We start from the raw sequence: 23,647 nt of genomic DNA, 5'->3' as shown, positions 1-23,647 counted from the left end.
AATACCACCTTTTTAAACGGTAACTGTAACGGAATACAGTTACTCATATTTTGTATTTTAAATACGTAAGGCGGTACATGTATTCCGTTACTCCCCAACACTGTTTTTTAATATGAGTATATGTCACCACTTCTCATTTCCTTTCCTTCCACCTTGTGTACTCATTTGTGCACACACTCAGCATGTTGAATAGTCTTCCTTGTACCCGTGTATTGCCCATATTTGGGGCAGTTTACCTATAACCCCATCTTACCTTCAATGAGCTCGTCTTATTTATTTTGAAAGCTGCCACCCATCATTTCCGGTGCCTCTCTTAGTTTCGGCCTGACTTGACGCAGCTGTTGCATGAAACACTGAAAACATGACCCGACAACAGCCACACGCCAACACGGAGGCACTCAAAAAACCTCCAGCCCGGAGCCAAGTCCTCTCTGTTTAACCAGGAACAAGTACGAGCGATCGGGACGCTTCAGATCACCGGCGAGTTTAGACGATCGTCGGGCGGTTGGAGTTATTGTGAGGGTGTATGACTGGGCTGAACTTTGCCAATCCTGCACACTGACGCTGCACAAACGGACAGTGAGGTGATTTCCATTTGGCCAAACGCGGAGACACCGAAACGCAATATACGACGACGACGACGACAGGAAAACAGAATACAAAAGCCTCCGGGGGGAGTCGGGGATGAGTGAATGCCTGCAGTCGGATAGTCAAGTTATACGTAATGAGGAAAGTTTGGAGGGACAGCGCATCAAAGGAAATATTTTGGAGGCAGGTTCCTATTAAAGTGGCACTCTGACTTCAGTGGCGTAAACATCAAAATTACTATGTGCGAAGTGGCCATGGGGGAGCAGGACGGGGAGATCTCGGACGTGGAGCAGTGCTCCTCTGTGGCGGAGAACGGGGTCATGTTGGTGGTCAATCACAGCCGGGCCCGTCCTCCCCTCAGCGTCGTGCTGGCCACCGTGCTCTACTGCGCTGAGTTCATCACGGCCGCCGTGCTCTGCAGCATGTACCATCACACCGAGGATGTGATCTGGATGAGCTTCACCATCGTCTTCATGCTGGTGCCCGCTGTGCTCATTCAGCTAGCCTTAACTTTCATCCACAGAGACCTGGGTCGGGACCGTCCTCTGGTCCTCTTCCTGCACCTGCTGCTGCTGGGCCCGGTTATCAGGTAATTGGGAAACGTGGCCAGTGTGTGTGCTTGAAATCAGGATACTTTACTGCTTGTTATTTTTGTTATTACACCTTTTTACCCACAATAATAAGGTTCGTCTGTGATAAATTACCATTTTAGGGGCATTTAAAAGCAGAAGAAAACATCCCCAGTACCCATGAATCCAGTTTAATTTCCAGTCATTCCAGTTTTGATTTTACACTGTAGGGAAGTTCACTAGATGTCAGCCACTGCTGACTGCATGAAACGGTGACAAGTAGCACATAAACAGACAGTTAAATATATGTTTTAGCAATAATGTTACAGATTTTTACAGACTTGATGTTTCTTTATCTGCAGTGCAGTATATAAACACCGTACGACTTTTAAAACTGAAAAAACAAGAGCGGTTTTTCACTGATTGCTGACATGTTCGAGACAAAGCAGTTAACAGAGAAAACTTGCATGTTGAATCTCATTAGTTCTCCTTAAGTCCTAAGTGGGCATGCAACTTCCAGTTTCCATGAACAGTGCAGGACAGTTAATGGTCTACAAATTGACAAGTTCTGCAGAATGCATTAAAGCCTGGCAGCAACCTCTGAGAGCTGGAATGACTCTGCAGCAGGAGAAAACTATGGAGACAAGTTGTTTAAAGACGTAAGATGCATGATATAAATGAACAGTAACACCGGTTAGGGTTCAGTACCTTCATGAACTACAAACAAACTGCCACTTTAATTAAATCTAACAAGTCTAACAGTTGCAAACGTTGGAAAATTTCATTAGCTTTTGCTCGCGTACCCAGTAAACTGAAAACTGCATAGGACTATCAGTCATTTTTGATAACTCATAATCTCTTGTGGTTGTAAGGCAGATATTCTCATAATCTACCCTCTCAGATTAGTTTAAGCTGCCTTTTTTCTTGTAATATCTGTTTTTTGACATTTCATCAAACACGACAGGATGTCATCTTTGACTCTGCAAAGCTGTAATGAACTCTAATTTGGCCACGCTTAAATATATCCACATCCACTGATGTCAGTCCCTTGCTGTTCACTCTTGCAGCACTATGGTTGAACCAGTGTTTTTGCACTGAATAAAGATTTGCAGGTTTGGTAACCGAATCACACTCCAGATGGAAAGCGCGTCCATTGTGACGAAGAGGCTAGATGAGTGAACATCACAACCTCCCACATCCTTCAGTGTGTTGACTAGTAATAGACTTCAGAACAAACAGCTTGTCCGATGATATCCGTCGCCTTTTTTAAATTAAAGTCTCCCTGATGGCCAGCCGCTCGACGGTTGTGGTCACTCTGTCAAATGACTGCACAACACTTACTCATGCCTTTGTAGCACATGTTTCACACTTATGACTTGATGCCACTCGGTAGTATGACCTCATCTTATGTTAATGGCATCCAAAGGTCTCTGTGCTGCAGACCAGTCAGGAAAGAGGAAAGGGGTTTTGGATGTTGCTGCAAAGGTTTCTTGAAATAACGCATGCTTTATTCTTGTAGGTGAGACAAATGAGCACATCTAGGAAAAAACAACACCAGTGCATACATTTCAGTCAAGCAACAATGAGTGTATGCTAGCTTTGATAAAGCTAGTTCGTTTTTAGAGGGAGGAGTTCTGTTTAAATATGCTCAGCTTGCACTTCCATGTCCGTTGATCTGAGCTGAGATACCTGTTTGGCGCATGTTGACTGATGTAAGAAAACATAGGTGGAGGCGTGCCATGTATGAAAGGAAACATGCATGAACTTCAAACCTATGCTTCCGTCCCTGTTTCTCTCCCTGAACTTTGATTTGTCTCTGGAGTGCTCAGACGTAATGACGTGCATTTACAGTGAAACTATAGGGCGTGTACCCTTTTGTCTTCTGTTGCAGATTAGGTGCCCTGGAAAGAACAGTTTGCAGAAGGAGGCACGGCTAAAAGTTGCCTTAATTTATGGCTCAGCTTTCAGCAAAGCCTAAAAAAATCCCAGTTAAATATATTTTAGCATAATTTACATATTTAAAAACAGAGCAGTGGTTCTTACTGTAAATGAAGTAAGGCCACAGTATCTGGCATCCAGCCACTATTATCTAATTATTTACATATATAAGAGATAAAGCCACACGAAAGAGTAATGCAGAATGATATTGGGAGACGTTAGCAGCAGGAAGCACAACTTAACATTGGTAAATGTAAATACATTTACTCAAGTACTGTACTTTTTAAAAGTTGCACGAAGATCTTTACACTGTCTTTAAGACAAACAGTCAACACACTATGTGTCTTCAAATGTGGTGTTTTTGAGTCTTGGTGATGAACTCAAGCTTTAGTAACCCGACAAAACAATCTTAATTAATGACTTATTGATTCTCTTGAGTGAGCTGGACGATAGAGAAGCCTCCATTATGGAGGCTGCTATCAGAAGACGGGCACACTGTGTCCAGAAGGGAGTAGCTGTGGTCAGCACTAGTACAGAGTCGGGCTGTTGGTTTGCTTGATGCTCAGTTGGCACTAAGAGTCCCAAAGTCTGCCAAAACATTATCCCCCACACCATTGCATCTCCACCAGCAGCAGCAGCCTGAACTATAACACAAGGTCGGATGGATTGATGCTTTCATGTTGTTAACACCAAATTCTGACCCTGCCATCTGAAAAGGCGCTGCAGACATGATCAGACTGGTCGGACCAGACAGACTTTTTCTAATCTTCTCTTGTCTGATTTTTGTTAAGCCTGTGTGAACGCTAGCCTCAACTTTCGGTTCTTAGCTGGCAGAAGCGGCACCCAGTGTGGTCTTCTGCTGCTGTAGCCTATCTGATTCAAGGTTCAGAGATGTTCTTCTGCATTCCTTTTGTTGAATTTGAGTTACTGCTGCCTTCCTGTTAGCTTAAAGCAGTCTCGCCATTGTCCCCTGTTGTCTGGAATCAGCAAAGGTTTTTTGGCGAGAGAACTGATGCTTACTGCATATTTTCTCTTCTTCAGGCCATCCTCTGTAAACCCTAGAGATGTTTGTTTGGGGAAAATTCCAGTAGATCAGCAGTTTCCGAGATACTCAGACCAGCCTGCCTGGCACCAACAACCATGCCACATTCAAAGTCACTTAAATCACCTTTCTTTCACATTCTGATGCTTGGTTTGAACTTCAGCAGGTCATCCTGGTCATATCTACATTCCTAAATGCACTGAGCTGCTGCCTTGTGTGTTTTTGCATTTGCATTTTTAAAGCAGTTGAACAGGTGTACCTAGCAAAGTGGCCAGGAAGTGTTTGTTGTTGCTTCCACGTCACAGCTAAACAACTTCAAACACCCCTGTAGCTGGATTATGAAAGGAACCAATCAGAAGAAGACATTGTTTTAAATAACAATCCGGTTTAAAGTATTACATCTAAAGGATATTAGAACTGTGAGTTATGCACAAAAGTTATAGTAGACTGTAAGCATAAAACATAAAAGGGGGAAAAACCATGATTGGTACCTTCTAATTAATAGGCATAGATAATTTCACATTTGGCGCTTTAATAAATGGGTCCTGATCATGTTAACAGTTTCAGATTGTGTTTTAAAGGAGCTTAGAGTGACTGAGTAAAAGGAGAAAATATCAAGGATGGTCCTGCTGCCGACCTTAACAAAAAACAGCTGGGTCTGTCAGCTGTATAAGTTGCTCTCTATCCAGCACACGTCTCACCTCCACCTAAAAAAAGCTTTGCTCATGCCAGTGATTCAAAATGGCCTTTGAAGCAGTTTTCTGCTGACTGCATGTCTAATGCTTTTCAGTTATCATCCATTGTGTCTCTGATGCCTGCCGGTAGTGCAGCAGTGAGGCCGGAAAACAGACACCATGATTGTTTCTGCAGTACAGCTCATCCTGTTCTGCATCATTATGGACCGCGCTGCTGAGGAATAAATCACCTCTGGTGCTTCTTGGCTCAGATGGGAGGCTTCCTGTGTGACTTAGGGATGGCGTAATTGCTGATCTCGTGGCCACACCGTCAGACATACCATATCTGCTGTCAAGAGAGGAATCTCAACCCTTGATGTTCACAGATAACTGTATAGATGGTCCATTTTTTTTCAGAGCCTTGTATTACTGGTGCATGCATCTGAAAATACTCTGACAGTCAACGTAAAACAAAGACGTTATCTAATGAGAAACTTGTCTTGACTTGTCTCTTTAAGTGTATGAAACCAAACCAGGGATACACAACACATAACTGCTTTTTTGTCAACCAGGACTAGTTGAAACATGCTGAGCGTCTTATGTGTCTCAACCTTAACAGTCTGAGGAGGCTTTGCCACTGAAGCTGATGGCATAATCCCAAGTGACCAAAACAGGAGGATGTTGCTAAAGACTTACTGAAAGAACTTCCTGAATGCTCTTCTTCCCTATATAGTCAGGAATGTCAGCATTTCTTGAGTTGCTCGACCTTGTGTTTTTTAAAGGCAGTTCCTCTTCTTTCGTGTGGTATGTGGCCCGCAGTGCTGCTGTATTTGTACACTGAGGGGACAGATTGCATGTTTAGACTGCAAATACAGAGCAGCAACCAATGTTTCCTTCTATAAATCTATAAGATGCTTCTGTTGAAGTCGGGGTATTGATCCTCTTTGCAGGTTCATTTGTATGTCATGCTGTTTTTTTTCCTTTCTCTAAGTGAAATTCAGCCTGCCTCTTAGTCGTTTTACAGACTCCTAAGTGGAGACTGGCTCAGGTTCAGTGCCATCATTTTGCATCCCGAGTCTACTGTACTGCCAGAGTTCCAGGAAATGATATCAGATTGTGTCTTCTCCGTAACGCTGTGGCAAACCCTGTACATGAAAGTCAAGTGGGTTTCCTGTGACTGCCAGCATAAAGAATAAAGTATGCGTGTGCTTGTGTGAGGCTGAGTGACTATGCGATCTTTTTTCCTACTTGCCATCTAAGTGTGGGTCAAACACAGTTCAGGCATTGAACAGTGGATCACATAAACACTACAGCTTTCCTAGAAAAAAGCAGCTGAAGCAACAGTGTCGGAAAAGGCATTCCAATAGAGTGATGTGAGATTTAGTGCTCCGGTGGGAATACTCAGAGGGCTGTGTTTTGAATACAGATGTGCAGCGCTGTCCGTTCCTGGTTATTTCAAATGAATATTATTACAGTGTTGGCATACTTGCACTTTGGCTATATCACCTAAGTCCACATTCAGTTTATTTTTCCTTTTCATGACGTTTGTTGAGCATTCAGAGGCTTTATTTGAAGCAAGCAGCTATACATTTTCCACAGAAATCCTTTTCAGTGCAAAACCTGTTTTCCCCTCTTTATGAATACTGCTTTTTTTCCCCCCTCTGTGACCAAACACTGAGAGCATTTACCTTGCAAACCTTAAGGGAACCACACCCTGAGACTTTCTGGTAATCCATCCAGGCCTTGTGGAGCAGGGTAGTCCTCCTGCTGAGTGCCCCCTGCTGGACTCTCAGTGCTGTGTGCATTTATAGCTGTGATTTGCAAACAAAGGCTTGCTCATTCTTCTGTGACATGCATAAGAGCAGTGTTGTGTCAGTGCCGTAATGTCCCAACCTTTAAAAACAAATTCCCGACACATGAACCCTAATCCTTTCCCTTCTTTCCTCTCACACGTCTGATTTGGATCCTCTGCTGCCCTTCAGCGCTCACACTCTCATGTGCTGATTCCACAACACAGACATCACAACATACCAGCGTGGCGTCCTCTAATTTAAACCCAACATCGCACTGCCCTCTGTTGGTGTGAAGACATTACTTCGCTCACTCTCACACACGCCTCTCTCTCTTCCTCAGGTGTTTTGAGGCTCTGGTGATCTATTTTAAGGCAGGTAAAAAGGAAGAGCCTTATGTCACCATCTCCAGAAAGATCAAGCTGAAGAAGGGAACGGGGACAGAGATGGAGTGGGAAATTGGCCAAACGGAGCGCATCCTGGCCACGCACAGGAATGCCTTCAAACGCACCGCGGTCATCCAGGCTTTTCTGGGCTCCACGCCGCAGCTGACGCTCCAGCTGTACGCCACCATCCAGGAGAAATACATCCTCCCTACAAGAAGTAAGAATCACGGGGGGGTTTCAGATGATTATTCCAGTATGAGGGTATCTTTAAAAGAAAATCTTAATAATATTAAAATGATGAAAATCATTCAGGTTGGCAGCTCTTTATAACTATGAGTCATCACTTTGATTTGATAGTGTATCAAAGAAACTGCCAGTGTTAGTTTATGTAAATGCAGTCCACAAATACTGGGAGATTTACAGCAGAGCTATAAAATGTTATTTAAATGTCACATTGTTAACAGTTTTATCACCTTTAGTAATTCCAATATCTGTAGATAAGTTGTCGAGTATGGCAAGGTGTTCCCAAGCCAGCCAAGACTTTGTAATTCAGTGTGTGTTGTAACTGAGCTCCTTGAGGAAGACGCCTGTGCAGACACCCTGCGGAGGAGGATGCCAGCAGAGTTTGAAAAAAAGTTGTTGTACGACTTCATAAAGAGAGAGAAACATGCAGGAAGTTTGTTTAGCAGCTAAAAATAAATGGATAAATGAATCAAACCGCATAGAACCAGTCATGGCATGAGTAATCTGATACACGTTGGCTGTGTTTCTGGAAATACTTGGATGAATCTTGAGAGTGGTGCAGTCTGTCTCTGAGATTTCAAAAAAGCAAAAGCTCTGTGTAAATCTGAGTTTCTGTGACAGCTCAGACGTGGTGAAAGAAACCACAAAGAGTCGACCTTTTATGCACAAAATGCCTGTTGCTTGCATTTTGACACAAACTATTATGGGAAAACTTCGCAAAATAATCTGAACTGATGTCTGCAGAATATTGAGAGTGCGTTCTTTTGTCAGATGAGGTTAAGATGAATTTGTTAGGCTCAGATTTTAGCTTATCGTGTCGGCTGTCAACCCACAGAGGTGGGTGTTGGACGGTAAGGAGCCGTTAAAGTGCAAAAGATGTTACGTTAATGATATTGATGGATGGCGCCGTAAATGTCTGTGACTGTGTAAAAATGCTGGCTCACAGGATTGCTGCCATTTTTAAAACAAATCTGGCAGAAGGAGAAGGAAGGAGAAGGATCAGGCATGACAGTGATCCAAAGCACCTTGAAAAAATTGTCAAGTCAAACTTTGACCCGGACGCGTTGTCTGGCTTAAGTTTAGAAAACATTTTGGGTTTTTCAAACTAAAATGACAGAAAAACACAAACTGGAAACAACATTGCCTGATAAATAATAGAAATCGGTGTTAAAGAACTACACCTCCACGCCAAGCAGGACGGGGTTTGCATTAAAAAGTAAAAGGTAGAGATGAGAAGTGTGGAGCGGGCGGACAAAAACAAGATTTAAACCGCAATAGTTCAAACGTGTACTGACTTTTGTTGCTTTGGGGCCTGTATTCTTAACAATGTATATTTAAACTTTTTTTACTTTCTAATTTTACACAATTGAAAATATGCAAATATAAAACTGATGCTCTAACTTTAAGCTTGGTGACATCTGTGCTTACAAGCAGATGTGGTGTAATAGTTTTTAAAGGACTCCTGGGACCCCAAAGCAAACGGGTGTTTTGGGGTTTTTTTATTTACAGCTTCAGGCATGTTTTCAGGCATAAATGTTGTTGTTTGTTTTCTGTGAATAATTGAGATCTAGATTTTTTTCTGCACACTACTTAAGCGTGAAAACGGCAAATGAGAAGCTGGAGGTGTGCAGCCTGTTGTCTGTGCTCCTTTCTTCTTTTTTGACACTTTGCCGTTTCCATTTTTATTTTTACATGATTTTATAATAAAGTGAAGAAAATTCATAAGCAAGTCATAGGTTTGTAGACTTCTACATTGTTGGTCCTTCTTTACAATTTATGCAGTTCTCTTTTGCATGGTGGATTTAAGCTTCTGTGCTAAGTTCTAATTGATTCCGATTCAAGTTTTATCAGGACTGAGAGCTGATCAATTTGTAGGCGTCTGCCTTTCCACTTGCTTTTTAAGAAACGACCATGGATTCTTAAGCAGATGAAGATGTGGGGAGGTTACTAGTCATTAATTCAGAATGTTAATTGATCATCTCTGAGCCCTTTGAACATTTTCCAACATGATAGTGATGTCTAGATTGTCACCACGTTGCTCCCGAGGGGCCACACGAGAAATTGGGACTGTTGTGGACGTCCTTAACTTGTGCAGCCGTCCACAGTAGTCCCAGTTTCTCATCTGCCTCTGCCAAAACGTCTGGACGTGATTATATTATTTTTGCCCTTTACCAAAAAATAGTGAAAAAAAAAAGACAAATTTAATTTTGTTTTATTAAACATTATTTTTAGGTATGTGTGGCAAAGTATAGATGTCCTGTGGCTAAAATGAACAAACTAAAATTCAACCTGTGTTTTGCAATTAAAACATTTTTTTTCATGATGTTCTGGAAGTAGGAGGTATATTGTGTGCAAGAGCAGTAAATAAGCCACAGACAGACAACACAGAAGGTCTACGGAGCATGTAAGAAAGCACATTCTCACTGTTTAGCTTGTTAACACGTCAGTCTTTGCACTGCTTTTAGGACAACTTGAAATTTTGACCTGATGATGGCACTAGAGGAAAGACTTTTTTTCCCTCTGTCCATCTAAAAGTAGTTGAGATTGTTCAGAGTGGAAGAGAATGATACCCAGGCCAACAGCCCAACTTCTCCTCCCCTCCTGCCATGCTGCTGGTGCAGTTAAAGAACAGTTTGTTTGTTTTTAACTCAAACGCTAATATCATCTTGTTGAATTGGCAGAATTGCAAGCTACATCGTGACCTTCAGAATATTTAAGTGCTTCTTAGTTGTTTCTTGGACTTGACACATTTCTGGAAAACCTGATAATCCATCTGGATATTTCTGGAAAAGTTGCCTTTTTCGCTCTTAGTGTCCCATAAATATTCTGAGGGAGTTCAAGTCAAGTGACTTAACAGTGATTTTAAGTAGTCCTTCAAGGTTTTGTGCTCATTATCCTGCTTCAGTGGGAATCCTTTCCCCAATAAATGCATTCGAGAGAATGAAGCAGGTCTCTGATGAATGGATGTCTGCTTGAAAGACTGGTGTTGATCTCCCCAAATCCAGTGAAGGCTTTACCCCATCATGTTTCACCACCATTCTCCGGTTCTTCTTCACTTTAAATCTTCTGCTACTTCAACAAATCTCACATTTTATCAGCAGCATGAACTTTTCTCCATCATTCACAATGAAATGCTGCTTTGTCTCAGCTGACCATTAGATTTGGTTTCCCATCTTGATGCTGCTCGTCTCAGAGAGCATTTCTCCAATGAACTTTTACTGATTGAAGTTTTTCTTTGTTGAGAAATCACTGTTTTTCTGATGAAGGCGCTCTTGTGCTTGTTTTTTCAGTGATGGTGTGAACACTTTCGATTTGGATCCAACAAATTCAGCTCCTACAAAGACTAGATTAATGCTGAGCCCCTCTTTCCTTGCAATAACCGATCGATCTCTGATACCTTCACTTAGTTCTAACACCTGATGCTTCCCTCTTTGCAATGCTCTAGTTATTGCACTGCAGACTCTGCAGTATATTTCTTATTTTCGTGTCAATGAACTTCCTGAGAATTTCCAGGTTGACATGAAATTTTGATGCGGTGTCAGACCCTGCTGTACGTCTGTTAAATTCTGATCTTTTTAAGTGAATAAATCATGTTCTCTGTGCCCAAACTGTTAATAAACCTACTTTGTAACAGTTTGTAGTTTCTTGTGATTTTTGAGAAGTCTAACAGGTCACTTGTGTCTGTGTTTCCAGTGGTGCTGATGGTCATCACCCTGATCTCCATCACCTACGGGGCCCTCGTGTGCAGCGTTCTGGCCATCCAGATCAGATTCGATGACTACAAATTACAGCTGCGCCCCTGTGCTTACCTGTGCATGATTGTCTGGAGAGGCTTGGAGATTGCTACCCGGGTCACGGCGTTGGTCCTCTTCAGCACGGCACTCACTCATTGGACGATCCTTGTCGGCATGGTTAACCTTCTTTTCTTCTTCTTCCTCCCCTGGGTTGAGTTCTGGGCCAGGAAAGGCTCTCTAACTGAGAATGTGGAGAACAACTTTTCTAAGCTGGACACTGTGGTGGTGCTGTGCATGTTCACGTTGCTGTACGCCTGCATAAACATCTTCTGCTGGTCGGCGGTGCAGCTTGACCTCACCCATCAAGAGCTCATCGAGAAAAGGCAGCAATGGGGCCGCCTGGCCATGTACTACTGTGGGCGCTTTATTGAGAACTTCCTCCTCATCACGCTCTGGTACTTCTTCAAGTCAGACTTTTATGAGTATGTGTGCGCCCCGCTGTTGGTGGTCCAGCTGCTGGTCTGCTACAGCCTGGCTGTGCTCTTCATGCTGCTCTTCTACCAGTTTTTCCACCCTTTCAGACGCCTCTTCAAGTACAACGTCCACGACTGCCTGCACTGCGTCTGCTGCCATAAAAAAAGGCGTGGAGAGCAGGGGAGGCGAGGGAAGCCGGCACACTCGTACTCTACGTCAGCCACCATGGTGGTTGGGGCGGAGGAGCCGGTGGAGCTGCTGGACACTCAGGGTTCACAACCTCCTGACCTCACCAGCCAGCTTGGAGAGCGGGAGATGGCTATTGTTGACGATATGATGGAGGCGGCCTAAGTAATCTAATATAAAGGTGCATCGCTGAACAAAGTCTGGAGTAGTTAATTTGTGTGTTTTTTCAGAGAAAGTGAAGTGGCATGTCAGAGAACAAACTTTTGCCTTTTTCTCTTCAGTTCAAACTGCTCGTTCTGTAAGGTATTTACGGTGACTCCTGGTGTCCCATACACTGAGGGCCCCACAAAGGTCGGTACACGAAATAATGTAGCGTGCCGAGATATGCAGCGACACACAAAGGCCGCCGTTGAGAGGGCCGCCTGAGCCAGGTGTGAGGGGAAACGTGCCAAGTGGAGTGTCCCAAACATCGACCAGGAGACCACACTGTTTACTTAATCTCAGGGTTTTCATAGCATGAAGGCCCTTTTGCACAGGTTTGCATCTGAAGTAGGAGACTTATTAACAGGGAAAAAAAGTAAAAACACACTAACAGGAGGATGACAAGTAAAGGTCAGAAGATGAATATATCTTCCTCATACCAACTGCTGTGATGAATGCCTCGTCTTGTTCATTGTCCACTGTGGCTGGCTTTTGTTTAAAAAGAAAAGGGGGGGGGGGGGGGCTTTGTGTTGTGAAACAGAAAATTACAAATGTCTAAAAGCCTATGAGAATATTTTTGTGTCTTGTGTAACACACAGGAAACTGAGAACTAGCCTTATTTTTGATGTTGCATTAAGGAGACTGACACTGATGAGCTTCTATTTTATTGAAGTGCTTTAAAAGTCATTCTTATTTTTTAATGTTTTGTCCTGTTAAAACAGTGCCTTCACTGCTACTACTGTGTTACTTGAACGATAAATAAAATGATATCTGAATATTCAGGCTTGCTTTTGTTTGTTTTTCTTTTATTACATATACAGTAGTACACCTTTTCTTGCCATAGAACAACTTGCATAGCCGATCAGCGAAGTGAGATATATGAATTGTGCAACATATACTTCCTCATTCCTGCCATCCATGACAGTTGATCCAGTTTCCGGGAGGTAGGAATGCGATCAGCAAGACTCAGGAAAACTTCCTGAACAGCGCAATTTCAGCCTCTGCTGCTTTTGTTTCCTTGTCTCATCACCATCACACACCTGTAAATGAAGGAGGAGTCCAGACAAGCAGGGATGAAATAAAAGTGCCAGCAGCTTAAAGGATGCAGTGAAGCTGCTCGAGTCGAGATAAAGAGCTGAACATGGCGAACTGCATTGTCAACTACGGCTTTTCAGCCTTCATACTGGTAAGTTTTTCATATTCACACGTTTGCGATTTCAGTTTTCAACGGAGGGGTTTTGTAAACGCAGATGTGGGACATTTACGCACAGCTTTTGCGCGCAAAGTCACGTATTTCAAATACATTTTTTTCAATGCTTGCAACCATTGTGTGATGGAAACATGGTTCTGGTTATGTTTGCAGTTTGTGTGGATGGCCATCAACATCTTCCTTTTTGTGTATTTTTATTTCTTCTACGACTTGGGGCCGCAGTTCTTCTACACGCGTCATCTTTTAGGGGTGAGTAAAGATCTTTGTTATGATGCTCGGTTCATTACTTTTACCAAAAACAATTACTGCTTCCCTTCTTTAAGTGAATTTAGGTTCAGACGAACGGGGATGTAAATAGCTGAGAACAGCAATGGTGTTGAGCTTTTAACTTAAACTATGTTAAACTGCATCAACCCTGACAAGTACGAATTGCAATAATATAGAAGAAAAGCGACTTTAAGTCACACATAGACTATTTGTATATATGTTTTCCCCTTTATGTATAGTGCGTCGTTTGGAGAGTGTTGTCTGTCCCATTCTTGTAAAGATGATGGTTTTTGAACGTCTCTTCAACCGATCATCTCCAAGAGATTAAGCTAAACTGTCAGAGAAACATATAATATAGCAATAAAAGTACGTTTGTTTGTAACTTCGATCTCAACTGATTTTTAAATACAGTGTAAAAACCGCATATGACTCAGAAGCATGTACCTTGATCTGCCCATAAGTTGTGAGATGTGGAGGCAAAATATTCTTCTTTTTGCATAAATGTCTTTATTACACACCGAATGTATTTTAATTCATGTAAACTGCAACTTGATGTGTTCAAGCCCCATGCAATCACACAGAAGTACTTCTTAGAATGTTGCCATATTAAAAATTCAATATCGTTGGACCCCAAATGGTTATTTAAATAAGCAATGTGTAAAATTTAAGGGGGAAATTTCTCTAACTGACAGCAGACTTTTTTTTTTAGCAACAGTGAGAGGCCAGGTCCAGCAATAAGACAAATGTGGTGGAGGGTAACGCCTTTAAATGGAAATAGGAACTTAAGTATATAATAAAATGCAATGACTATTACCCTCTGTGATTTTCGTGAAATGATGCTCATATGAAGATGCTTTTTATTTTAGTCTGCTTTGCCTTGGGCCAGAGCTCCTGCAGCTGTCCTCAACTTTAACTGCATGCTCATCCTCCTCCCAGTGTGCAGGAACCTGCTGTCTCTGCTCCGAGGCTCTTTTGTGGTAAGTTCCTCATGCTTTCATTAAGGATGGACCGATCCGATATTATGTATCGACATCGGTCCGATACTGACCTAAATTACTGGATCGGCTATGTAAAAATGTAATCCGCATTAACAGGGAAGGGGGGTACAAAGAAATACTTTTTTTTTGTTGTTGTTGTTATTCTCATGTCTAGCTTTTAATAAATAATTATCTGAATCTAACAACCAAAGTTTTCATCTGATGTAAAATGTATAGAAGTCCATTATTGTATATAGTAACGATTAAGTCTAATAGTTCGTAGGCTATAGTACGTTTTTCTTTGGGAAGGTACCATCTGTGCTGGCTGCAAAAATAAACCCCCAAAACTGGTCAGGTGGCCACCCACAACCTCAGACACAATTAACCAGCATAACAATGTGGTGCACTCGTAAGGCGTCCTGGAATCAAACCCCTGACATCTCATGTCTGTTTTGTGATGAGTTTGCATGTTCTCTGCATGCTTGTGCAGGTTTCTCATGCTGTCAAACTATGTAAGGTTCAATTTGCTTTGTGCTTAAGTTACTTTTTACTGCTCGCTGAGATTATTACAGAGAAAGGATAACTCATCAGGTTGAGTAGCTTTCTGTTTTGTAAGAATGTCACTCCCATGTTTTGCCATTCACTCCCTTTCTTTCTTTGTCTTTTCAGCGTTGCAGCAGAACAATGAGGAAACAATTGGACAAGAATTTGACTTTCCACAAGCTGGTGGCATACATGATCGCTCTGATGACAGGTATGTAATGGTGAATTAAATTTATATAGTAAACGCAATGTAAGGTGAAATTGTGCGTCTGTTCCTCCTTATGTATCTTATGTCTCTTTTAAGTAGATATTGGAATTAAATCTGGCAATATTCTTCCGTTTAAAGATGACATTTCAATGTTGTTTCTGTCTGTTTTTGTTTTGTTTTTCAGGTCCTATAGTTGTATAGTTGTGCTATAGTCATAGCGACATGAATTATGCTCCAACAATAAAAGACAAAGAGACAAACTTCTCATTTTCTTTTCAAAAACGTGTTTTTGAAAAGAAAAAGACACCCGTGCATGGGTGTGGTTAACTATTCGCCACACTCTGCAAATGTGCCTACATGAGTGATAAGCACATGTTTACTCAAGTCTCACAGTAACACGTATCTCAGTCTATTGTGAAGTTACAGTAAAACTGACAGAAAGATTAATTTTTCTCCCTTCCTTCCCTCAATCACGCAGCCACACACACAACACACACAACAAGTCAACAAGTGATATGTAAAGATCTGGAATTAATTTTGGCAAGACAAGTTACAGGGAAATGACTAAGAACATATGATAACAGAAACCTTTTCTCAAACGAGCGACTGCAAATATTTGAAACTCAGAAAGCTTGAACTGTTTCCTTTGATCAACTTGTTAAAAACACTTTTCACACTTTTTTTTTTTGCAAACAAATACAAAACTACATAAAGCAGCCGTGACGTGTCTCCTCTGTGTCTTGTCACAGCTGTTCATACGATCGCTCACTTGTTCAACCTGGAGCGGTACAACAACAGTAGACAAGGTCTTGACGACGAGCTCAGCACCGCTCTGTCCGATCTGGCTGACACAGAAAACACCACCTACCTGAATCCAGTCCGTATAACCAACCTTGTAAGTCATCTACGGATTGCTCCGAAACTGACATGAAATGAAACGCATCTCTCAACAAATACAGAGCTTTGCATAAAACAAATAACAGGACTCATACTTATCATTTATCAAACTGCAAAATGTGGGGGTGCCGCTTTCGCTCACAGGTGGAGCAGATGACCGCGTGTCTCATGACTTAATGTAGGTAACCCAGGTTCATTTTTGACCTGAGACCCTTTTACTGTGTCTAATGAAGACAAAATAATAATACAATTTAAATAAAGCAACTTATAAATGTGCCGCTTGCAAACTTAAAGGGGAGTTCTGCTCTGCTAATGGATCAACTGGAAACTGTTGATGCCAGTCCAATAATTAAATATGGGGGTACTCCGTTGGACATGTGAACACTGTGACCAAGACCTGAAAGCTCACGCGTCTGCTTGTGTCTCAGGATCCTCAGCAGATTCCCACCTACTTTGCCTTCACCACCATCGCCGGCCTCACTGGTGTCGTCATCACTCTCGCGCTCATCCTCATCATCACCTCCTCCATGGAGGTCATCAGACGCAGCTACTTTGAAGTGTTCTGGTACACGCACCACCTCTTCATCATCTTCTTCGCTGGTCTCGTCTTCCACGGAGCCGGGTACGAGACAGGCTTCAGCCTTTGTTGACTTTGGCTTGCGTGTTGTTAGTTTTGCAAGCAGGTTTCATTTGTGCAATTTGCACCTGCAGGCGCATTGTGAGGAGCCAGCAGAGGACAAATCCACCACACAACACAACTTTCTGTAAAGATCACCCTGATGACTGGGGACAGATTCCTGAGTGTCCCATCCCTCAGTTTGCAGGAGGGTTTCCACAGGTTTGTCCTTTTGTACAGAGAGTAGTAAATTAAAACCTTCATCAGTGAAACCTCGTTAACCTCTTCTTGGTTTTTTTCAGACCTGGATGTATGTGATTGGCCCGATGGTTATTTATCTCTGTGAGCGCCTGGTTCGTTTCATTCGTTACATGCAGAGAGTACAATACAAGAAGGTATGCTAGACTCACATTTCACCTGCTGCTTCTTCCACTTTTTTTGCATGGGATCCTAATCCATGTGCTTTGTCTTCAGATTGTCATGCGACCCTCTAAAGTGCTGGAGCTGCAGCTGATAAAGAATGGTTTCAAAATGGAGGTGGGTCAGTATGTCTTCGTCAACTGCCCAGCCATCTCACAGCTGGAGTGGCACCCGTTCACCATGACGTCTGCGCCCGAGGAGGATTTCTTCAGCGTCCACATCCGCTCGGCAGGCGACTGGACCGACAAACTCATTGAAATCATGAAGAAGGTACCAGAGGGAGCAGAGGGACCCAAGTGAGTCAAACAATCTGACCTTATCCAATCTGTTACTGTAGATGTTTCATGAGGAGGTAACTATTGCTACCTGTAATTTGTTTTGTTTTTTTTAAGCTTCTCATTTTTCTGGGTAAAATCAAAACTATTGTTTTTGTCTAAAACTGTAACAACACGCAAATACGTGACTCTGAAGAAAGAGTCCAAATGTCAAAGCATCTCTGAGCAAGATGACAAACTCGGATTGCATCAGGTGATCCCAGCTTCAACTTGTATACAGTGTAAGCGTGCAGAACTGTGTACAAAGTATCCGGACTGATGCCATTATTAAACATTTTTAGGAGAAATCAAATTTCATGTTTCCAGATACTTTAATGGAGGCTGTTAAGCCAACTAACCCACATATACGGAACGTTTATTCACTGTAATGAGATCCATGGTAACTAAGTTTTCTCACAAGATCAACATTGCAGCTTTTTTCAAGGGTTTTTATTGTACCAGATTCCAGTTTGTTACAGTGTTGTCTTTTAGAGCCAAGGAGCAAACGGTATTTTTGAAATCTTTGCAGTGAGATTACAGTTTCACTCTTTGTATGAATGAGTATTGTGCATGCATAAAAAGAAACAGCCACTGCAATTTAGCTGAGGTTAAAAAGGGTGTGGATTGGTATGTGGCATTTATCCAGATTACCTACTTATACAAATTTAAAAACCGATTTCCCAGCAGTCGTCTCCAAAGTTCAGGAATGCAGTTTGAAACTTAGGTGAGACGGACAGAGTCGCCCACAAAAATGCACAATAAGTGCACGACATAGCAATATCAACTTTACAATTAAATTTGGTCTGAAATAAAGGGCTTTAATTAAATGGGACTGCTAAGTCTGACATGACTCGTGTGTTGCAAGGCTCACTTATGGCTATGATTGTCATGTTAGTTAGCTAATATAACAAAGACAGATGCTAATAAATGCATATTTGAAATGAATTTGTGATTGCTCATGTGAATTTTGTCATAAATGACACTCATGTTTCAGACAAATTCCCTAGTTACACCAAAGAGTTGGTTTAACGAGTACTACTAGTACTTTAATTGTTTTTGATTATTGCTAAAAAAAAATGTCATTCTGTTACGTAACTGGAAAAATTGTGTTGCCATTCAGAATAGTACATCCTCCAAACAAACAAACAAAAACTGAAGATTATAGCGTAGCAATAAGCAACAATACATGTATATTTAAACTATAACAAGCCTAAGTGGGAGCCTTGGAGTGCGCCACGGGAAACTGCAAAGAATCAAAACCTTTACAAACTGATACCGACGTCCAAAGTCACATCCAGCAACTCGTTTCTTAACGACCTACAACTAGCTCTTTGAAGACGTCTCAAAACCTGTAGTTTATTTTTCTTGTTTAAAAAAATTCTTTTTGCCCTCAGGTTGGGCGTGGATGGACCTTTTGGCACAGCCAGCGAGGATGTGTTCGACTACGAGGTCAGCATGCTGATCGGTGCTGGCATCGGCGTCACTCCATTTGCCTCCATCCTCAAGTCCATCTGGTACAAGTTCAAAGACTCTGATCCTAAACTGCGCACCAGGAAGGTAACTTAACCCAACTGCTCCCCATCAGCCTGTTTATTATGAAATAGATTAAACCAATTCATATAAAGATTATTTCTTTATCCCCAAGGTTGGGACAACAATAACCTTAGTGTTAGTTACTAAATGCTTTTGACCTTATGTTTGTGTGAGATCAAACCAGCTCGCTTCTTCTATTCAAACCTAACACAGGGCCTTCAATTGTCCTGTAAATAAAGACGCTTGTGTTTGAAACAGCACACCCATGCCAGAGGATGAGTCATTGTTTAACATGCATTTGCTTCCTGGTTTCAGATTTATTTCTACTGGCTCTGTCGGGAAACGCACGCCTTTGAGTGGTTTGCCGACCTTCTACAGGTGCTGGAGAAAGAGATGGAGGAGAGAGGCATGGGGGATTTCCTCACCTATAAACTCTACTTGACTGGATGGGATCAGAGTCACGTACGTGTGTGAATCAGTCATCAACCTACTCCACCCTCAGACCAAAGTCCACAACAGCAGTTTGATGTCATTTCATCTCAAGCTCAGTGGGTTTTTTTCTCTCCCTCCACAGGCTACTCACGTTATGGTTCACTTTGATAAGGACACTGATGTAGTCACTGGGCTCAAACAGAAGACTCACTATGGCCGGCCCATCTGGGACAAGGAGTTTGAACAAGTCCGCAAAGAGAACCCCACGTAAGCTTAAAAAAAAAGTGTCTTTAATTCTCTGGATTCAAACGAGTGCTTAAAAAGACTCAGAAGAACAAGAACTTTTCAAAAGTTACCTTAAAGCTTTGAAATTTTAAATATTTCAGAGCAAAAATGCCATTAGTTCTGTATATTTCTCCAGTTAACTAAAATAGCTCAACTCTGTTGCATTTATATGGCCTGAACTACCTACTTTTTCATTTCACTGATAATAAATCTGCTTATTTCAATATGTTGGGTCTAATAATATTAATGTAAAGAGGATATTGTCTCAAATGTCATCTTAATAATGAAATAATATTTAATATATTGTGCATTACACTTGAGGGAAAGACTAAAAAAGTTTCATTTTGTCATTATTAAGTCTGAATTAATAGGCTTTGACCTTTTAAACTGCTTAAATATAAAGTCTACAACACCAACTACACAAAAACTGCAGGAGGCTGAATCCACTGTGTTATTGATTGTAACAGCATGTAGAATCTGAAAACGAGCACGTTTTCATAGCTGTAAAATAAATGAATGGAATAAAATTCTAATGATAAAGCAGCTTTGTTTTGTTTTTCTGTGTGTTTTAGGTCCATTGTGGGAACTTTCTTGTGCGGCCCTGAAGCTCTGGGGAAAGTCCTGGAGAAGAAATGTGCCAAATACTCAGACGTGGATCCTCGCAAGACCAGATTTTACTTCAACAAGGAGAACTTCTGAGCAAAAAAAAAAAAATAAGCAAACGAGAGAAAAACAGGAAGCACGTTCACATATTTCAAAGGATAACAATCAGTTGGAACTTTGTCTCGCTTCAGAAGAGAAATGTCAAAACATTGATGAAAACCAGTGTGACAGGACGAGTGTTTACAGACCTTCCTCCATCTACTCTGAAGGGAGTACAGAGGCATGGTGGGTCATTTTAATCAGTGGTGCTCAGGGATTTGCCCCATTTTTTCCATTGTGAAGTAAGGAATCACTGAGGCTACATATATATATTATATATGTATATATTTGTGTCATATTAGGCTGCATTATTGTAGTACTTGACTAAAGTTACAGGGACGATTTATGCTGTTATTAAGATGAGGACGTTGGTTCTTAGATCTACTGAATATGAAGGTGTTGACAGAACGTGAAAAACTTTTACTTTACAAAATACTCACAAATGGAGTATATTTACTATTCATTATGATCTTATAATCGTTTATCTTCCACTCAAGACAACTGATGCACAGTTTCTACTGTATATAACCCATTGTTTGAATGCATGCATGTAACAGGACACAAAAAAATTTATTTTTCTTGGCAAGAGTTTACCAGGAAACCGGTTTACTGGAAAAATATGAGGCGCAATTACGACCTCCTGTATTCGAGCGTTTCCTTATCAGAAAAACGTGAAAGATAAAACCATGCCAGTCATTAAGTTAGTGGTCAATGATCCTCTAAAGATGTGGAAGAAAACAATTCACCTGCTGTTTTTCTTGTAAATAATTTCTCATGAATAAAAGAAAATAAAGGCAATTGGTGTGTTTTTGTTGTTTTATTCACAAAACAGCTACAACATAACAACAGTTGGCTTTTCTAGGGGAAAAACAAAAACGTGACATTCTTGCTCGAGCTTTTATTCAAGTTCAACATTCACCATAGAAAGTGACTTTTTCTTACCTCCACGTGAATCAATGTTACACAAAACAAACATTATGATTTAAAACAAAAAGAACAGGTATAATATTCCAGACTAAGATGGGATATCTTCAGATCTGCTCACACTTTGCAGCCTGGTCCGAGTGGGGCAGACAGGAAATTCTGACATGATGAAATGGGGGGGAAAAAAAGGAGGATGTCACAACATTTCAAAAACCTTTGACTCTAGCGCTAAGGTTTTATTTGCGACTGGAAAGAAAGAAGCTCTGACTTTTCAGTAGTTTGATCAGTCAGACCATCAAGGGGCCCCACTCGCCGTCTTCTGAATCTGCTCTTTGAGGATAAGGATGCTCTGCCGCTGCTCCGGCGGCAACATTGCGATCTGTTCTGGAGTCAACTGCAAGACCTGCATGATGAGGGCAGCCTGAAAGAGGAAAATAAAAATGTTGCTGAGGACGTTAAACGTGTTTTTCTGGCCAACAAGCTGAACAGAACAGTCTAGAACAACAGTCTAATGATAGTGTTCAATAACACAGAAATCATACAGCTTTGCCAAAAGCGTTTATACTTTGCCAGCTATTGTTCCACAATAACAATAGTTACTGTTCTCAGGTAAGGTAAACGTGCAATCAATGATCAGGAATGCAGAAAGGAGGCTTTCAGCAAGCTGATAATAAAAACAGGTCATTTTACATGTTACCTGCATGTTAATATAACTCAGTTGGTATAAAATACTTCAGAAGTAATTATACCGAGATATTTTTAACCGACTCATCATCCTGACTGATAAAAATGCAGCAGTGACAAAGAGTGACACTCACCTTCTCTTGATCCTGTGTGGAAACCTGATTCTGACCTGGACTGAAGCCTCCTCCTGATGGAGGAACCCCAGAAATACCAGCACCCTGCAGATCAAATACAGTGTTACTGTAAGATCACAGTTCCTCACCCATCAATGATTATCCAGACAGCACAGATTTCTCTTGTATTTTGAAGATTTCCGTGCTTTTGTAAAAGCTGCCTATGAAACAATTTAGAGCATTCTGACTCCCTGAAGTATAGATGAAAACATGGAAAAAAATTTAAATAAGAATGAAGTAACGCAAATCGTACAACTGTTGTCATAACAATATCAAGACTCTTTATATATATATGCGAGTGGTCTTCTTTCGGTAGTTCCCTTTAAGGATCGCAACAGCAGATCTTCAATATCCATCTCACCCTGTCTTTAGCATCCTCCTCTGTCACTACATCCATGAACCTCCTGAGGAATTCATCTTTTTCTAGCAATCCTGTCCACTCTCCCTCCATTTGACATCTCAGCCCGGTCTCTTTAAGTTAGTCTCCAAAACGCTCCAAAAACCTGAGCTAACCCTCTGACTTCTAACCATGCCTATCCTGGCCAATTCCAGTTAAACCAAAACACACAGCTGACACAGACGTGCAGAGATGCAAACGTACCGGTCTTGCAGGTGGCGGAGCATTCGGACCCATTGCATGAGGGACAGGGCCTTGCATTCCTGGTGCTATGGGAACCCTCTGACCCGTAACTGGAACACGAGCATCCATCGCCCTTGGATCACGGCCTGTGTAAGGACACATAATCAGATGAATTTACCCTCAAAGTACGAGACTTTCTCAAACTATGACGCCTCATAGGGGCAGGTACCTCTGGCTTCCATAGGGGGTCCCCGTGGCTCCATCATGGGGGCCGCCCTGGGGTCAACCATCATGTTCCGCGGTTCACCCATGGGTGGGCCTCTCATGTCCATTGGAGGCCTCATATCTGGAGGGGGTGCAACTCCCAACTGTGGCATGTGTACAGGTGGAACTTGGTGGGGGGGTGGAGGTCCCATGTAACCCCGGCTAAACGCACACAAAATAAGAGAAGTTAAACATTTTTAAAACCAAGTCATCGTTTTTAGACCATAAAGTGGTCTTTGATATAGTCTAGCATTAAAACTCAAACTATATTAAGCAAAGATTTTACTATATAGTAGTATTTCTGGTCAGTAGTAGAGTAGAGTAGGGCTTTATCATCAGAAAACCAGTCACAGGAAATTAGACGCATTTGTTAGTGAATCGTGAAAAAGAAACCAACAAAATATACATCTTTTAATTTATATTTTTCCACCTGGGGAATTATTAAAGCAGACGGCAGCAGACACAGTGAGCATCTCTGTTGACAAGCTGACACATCCATCTTCCATGTCCTGCTGTTTTGTGCAGCCAGAGACCAGACTTGCGTTTCAGTTGTTGTTTACCTTTCTTTAACATTACATTACATTTCCCCCAAATCAGTCAGGACAAAATAAAGACTTTAGTCTTGCAACATCAATGACTGGAACAGACACTCCTAAAAGTCACACCCAAATGTATCGTTAAGGTAAAATGGGATGTCTTACTTGGGGTCTATGACCTCTCCAGTGACAGACAGCAGAGTTCCTCCTCTGGGGTCATTGGGACCATCTCCCAGCAGGCCTCTTGGGGGGATACC

The 23,647-nt window shown here is 41.7% G+C and overlaps 3 protein-coding genes across 7 annotated transcripts in view; 2 read left to right on the top strand and 1 right to left on the bottom strand.

The window, feature by feature from the left end:
* Window positions 1-254: 254 nt before the first annotated feature.
* Window positions 255-12,605, top strand: xkrx (XK related X-linked). The gene is made up of 3 exons (XM_005722941.1): window positions 255-1,177; window positions 6,945-7,204; window positions 10,924-12,605. The coding sequence occupies exons 1-3, from the start codon at window positions 828-830 to the stop codon at window positions 11,787-11,789; spliced, it is 1,476 nt and encodes a 491-aa protein (XP_005722998.1). The 5' UTR covers window positions 255-827; the 3' UTR covers window positions 11,790-12,605.
* Window positions 12,606-12,725: 120 nt separating this feature from the next.
* Window positions 12,726-21,021, top strand: nox1 (NADPH oxidase 1). Of its 3 annotated transcripts, XM_005722938.1 has the most exons (14): window positions 12,726-12,769; window positions 12,878-13,011; window positions 13,189-13,284; window positions 14,169-14,279; window positions 14,949-15,033; window positions 15,780-15,925; window positions 16,356-16,549; window positions 16,639-16,765; window positions 16,846-16,938; window positions 17,018-17,259; window positions 18,672-18,834; window positions 19,126-19,272; window positions 19,385-19,509; window positions 20,100-21,021. In XM_005722938.1, the coding sequence occupies exons 2-14, from the start codon at window positions 12,967-12,969 to the stop codon at window positions 20,224-20,226; spliced, it is 1,701 nt and encodes a 566-aa protein (XP_005722995.1). In that variant the 5' UTR covers window positions 12,726-12,769; window positions 12,878-12,966; the 3' UTR covers window positions 20,227-21,021. The 3 variants fall into 3 exon arrangements, with proteins under 3 accessions (XP_005722995.1, XP_005722996.1, XP_005722994.1); XM_005722939.1 differs by having other exon boundaries at window positions 12,764-13,011; window positions 13,258-13,284; XM_005722937.1 differs by having other exon boundaries at window positions 12,764-13,011.
* Window positions 21,022-21,031: 10 nt separating this feature from the next.
* cstf2 (cleavage stimulation factor, 3' pre-RNA, subunit 2) overlaps window positions 21,032-23,647 on the bottom strand; it is a 13,790-nt gene continuing 11,174 nt past the window's right edge. For 2 of the 3 annotated variants that reach the window (XM_005722934.2, XM_005722936.2), the window contains 6 exons: window positions 23,556-23,647; window positions 22,820-23,016; window positions 22,612-22,736; window positions 21,972-22,055; window positions 21,422-21,574; window positions 21,032-21,312 (listed from right to left, as the gene is read on the bottom strand). In XM_005722934.2, coding sequence (XP_005722991.2) covers window positions 21,449-21,574; window positions 21,972-22,055; window positions 22,612-22,736; window positions 22,820-23,016; window positions 23,556-23,647 — 624 coding nt within the window. In that variant the 3' untranslated portion in view covers window positions 21,032-21,312; window positions 21,422-21,448. Of the gene's footprint in view, window positions 21,575-21,971; window positions 22,056-22,611; window positions 22,737-22,819; window positions 23,017-23,555 lie in introns of all 3 variants that reach the window. The other variant, XM_013908103.1, reaches the window with a different exon arrangement.

The sequence above is a fragment of the Pundamilia nyererei genome, unplaced genomic scaffold (assembly GCF_000239375.1).
Source record: "Pundamilia nyererei isolate P.nyererei 1_Seehausen unplaced genomic scaffold, PunNye1.0 scaffold00008, whole genome shotgun sequence".
Lineage (NCBI taxonomy): Eukaryota > Metazoa > Chordata > Actinopteri > Cichliformes > Cichlidae > Pundamilia > Pundamilia nyererei.
This window is presented reverse-complemented; position numbering and strand designations above follow the sequence as displayed.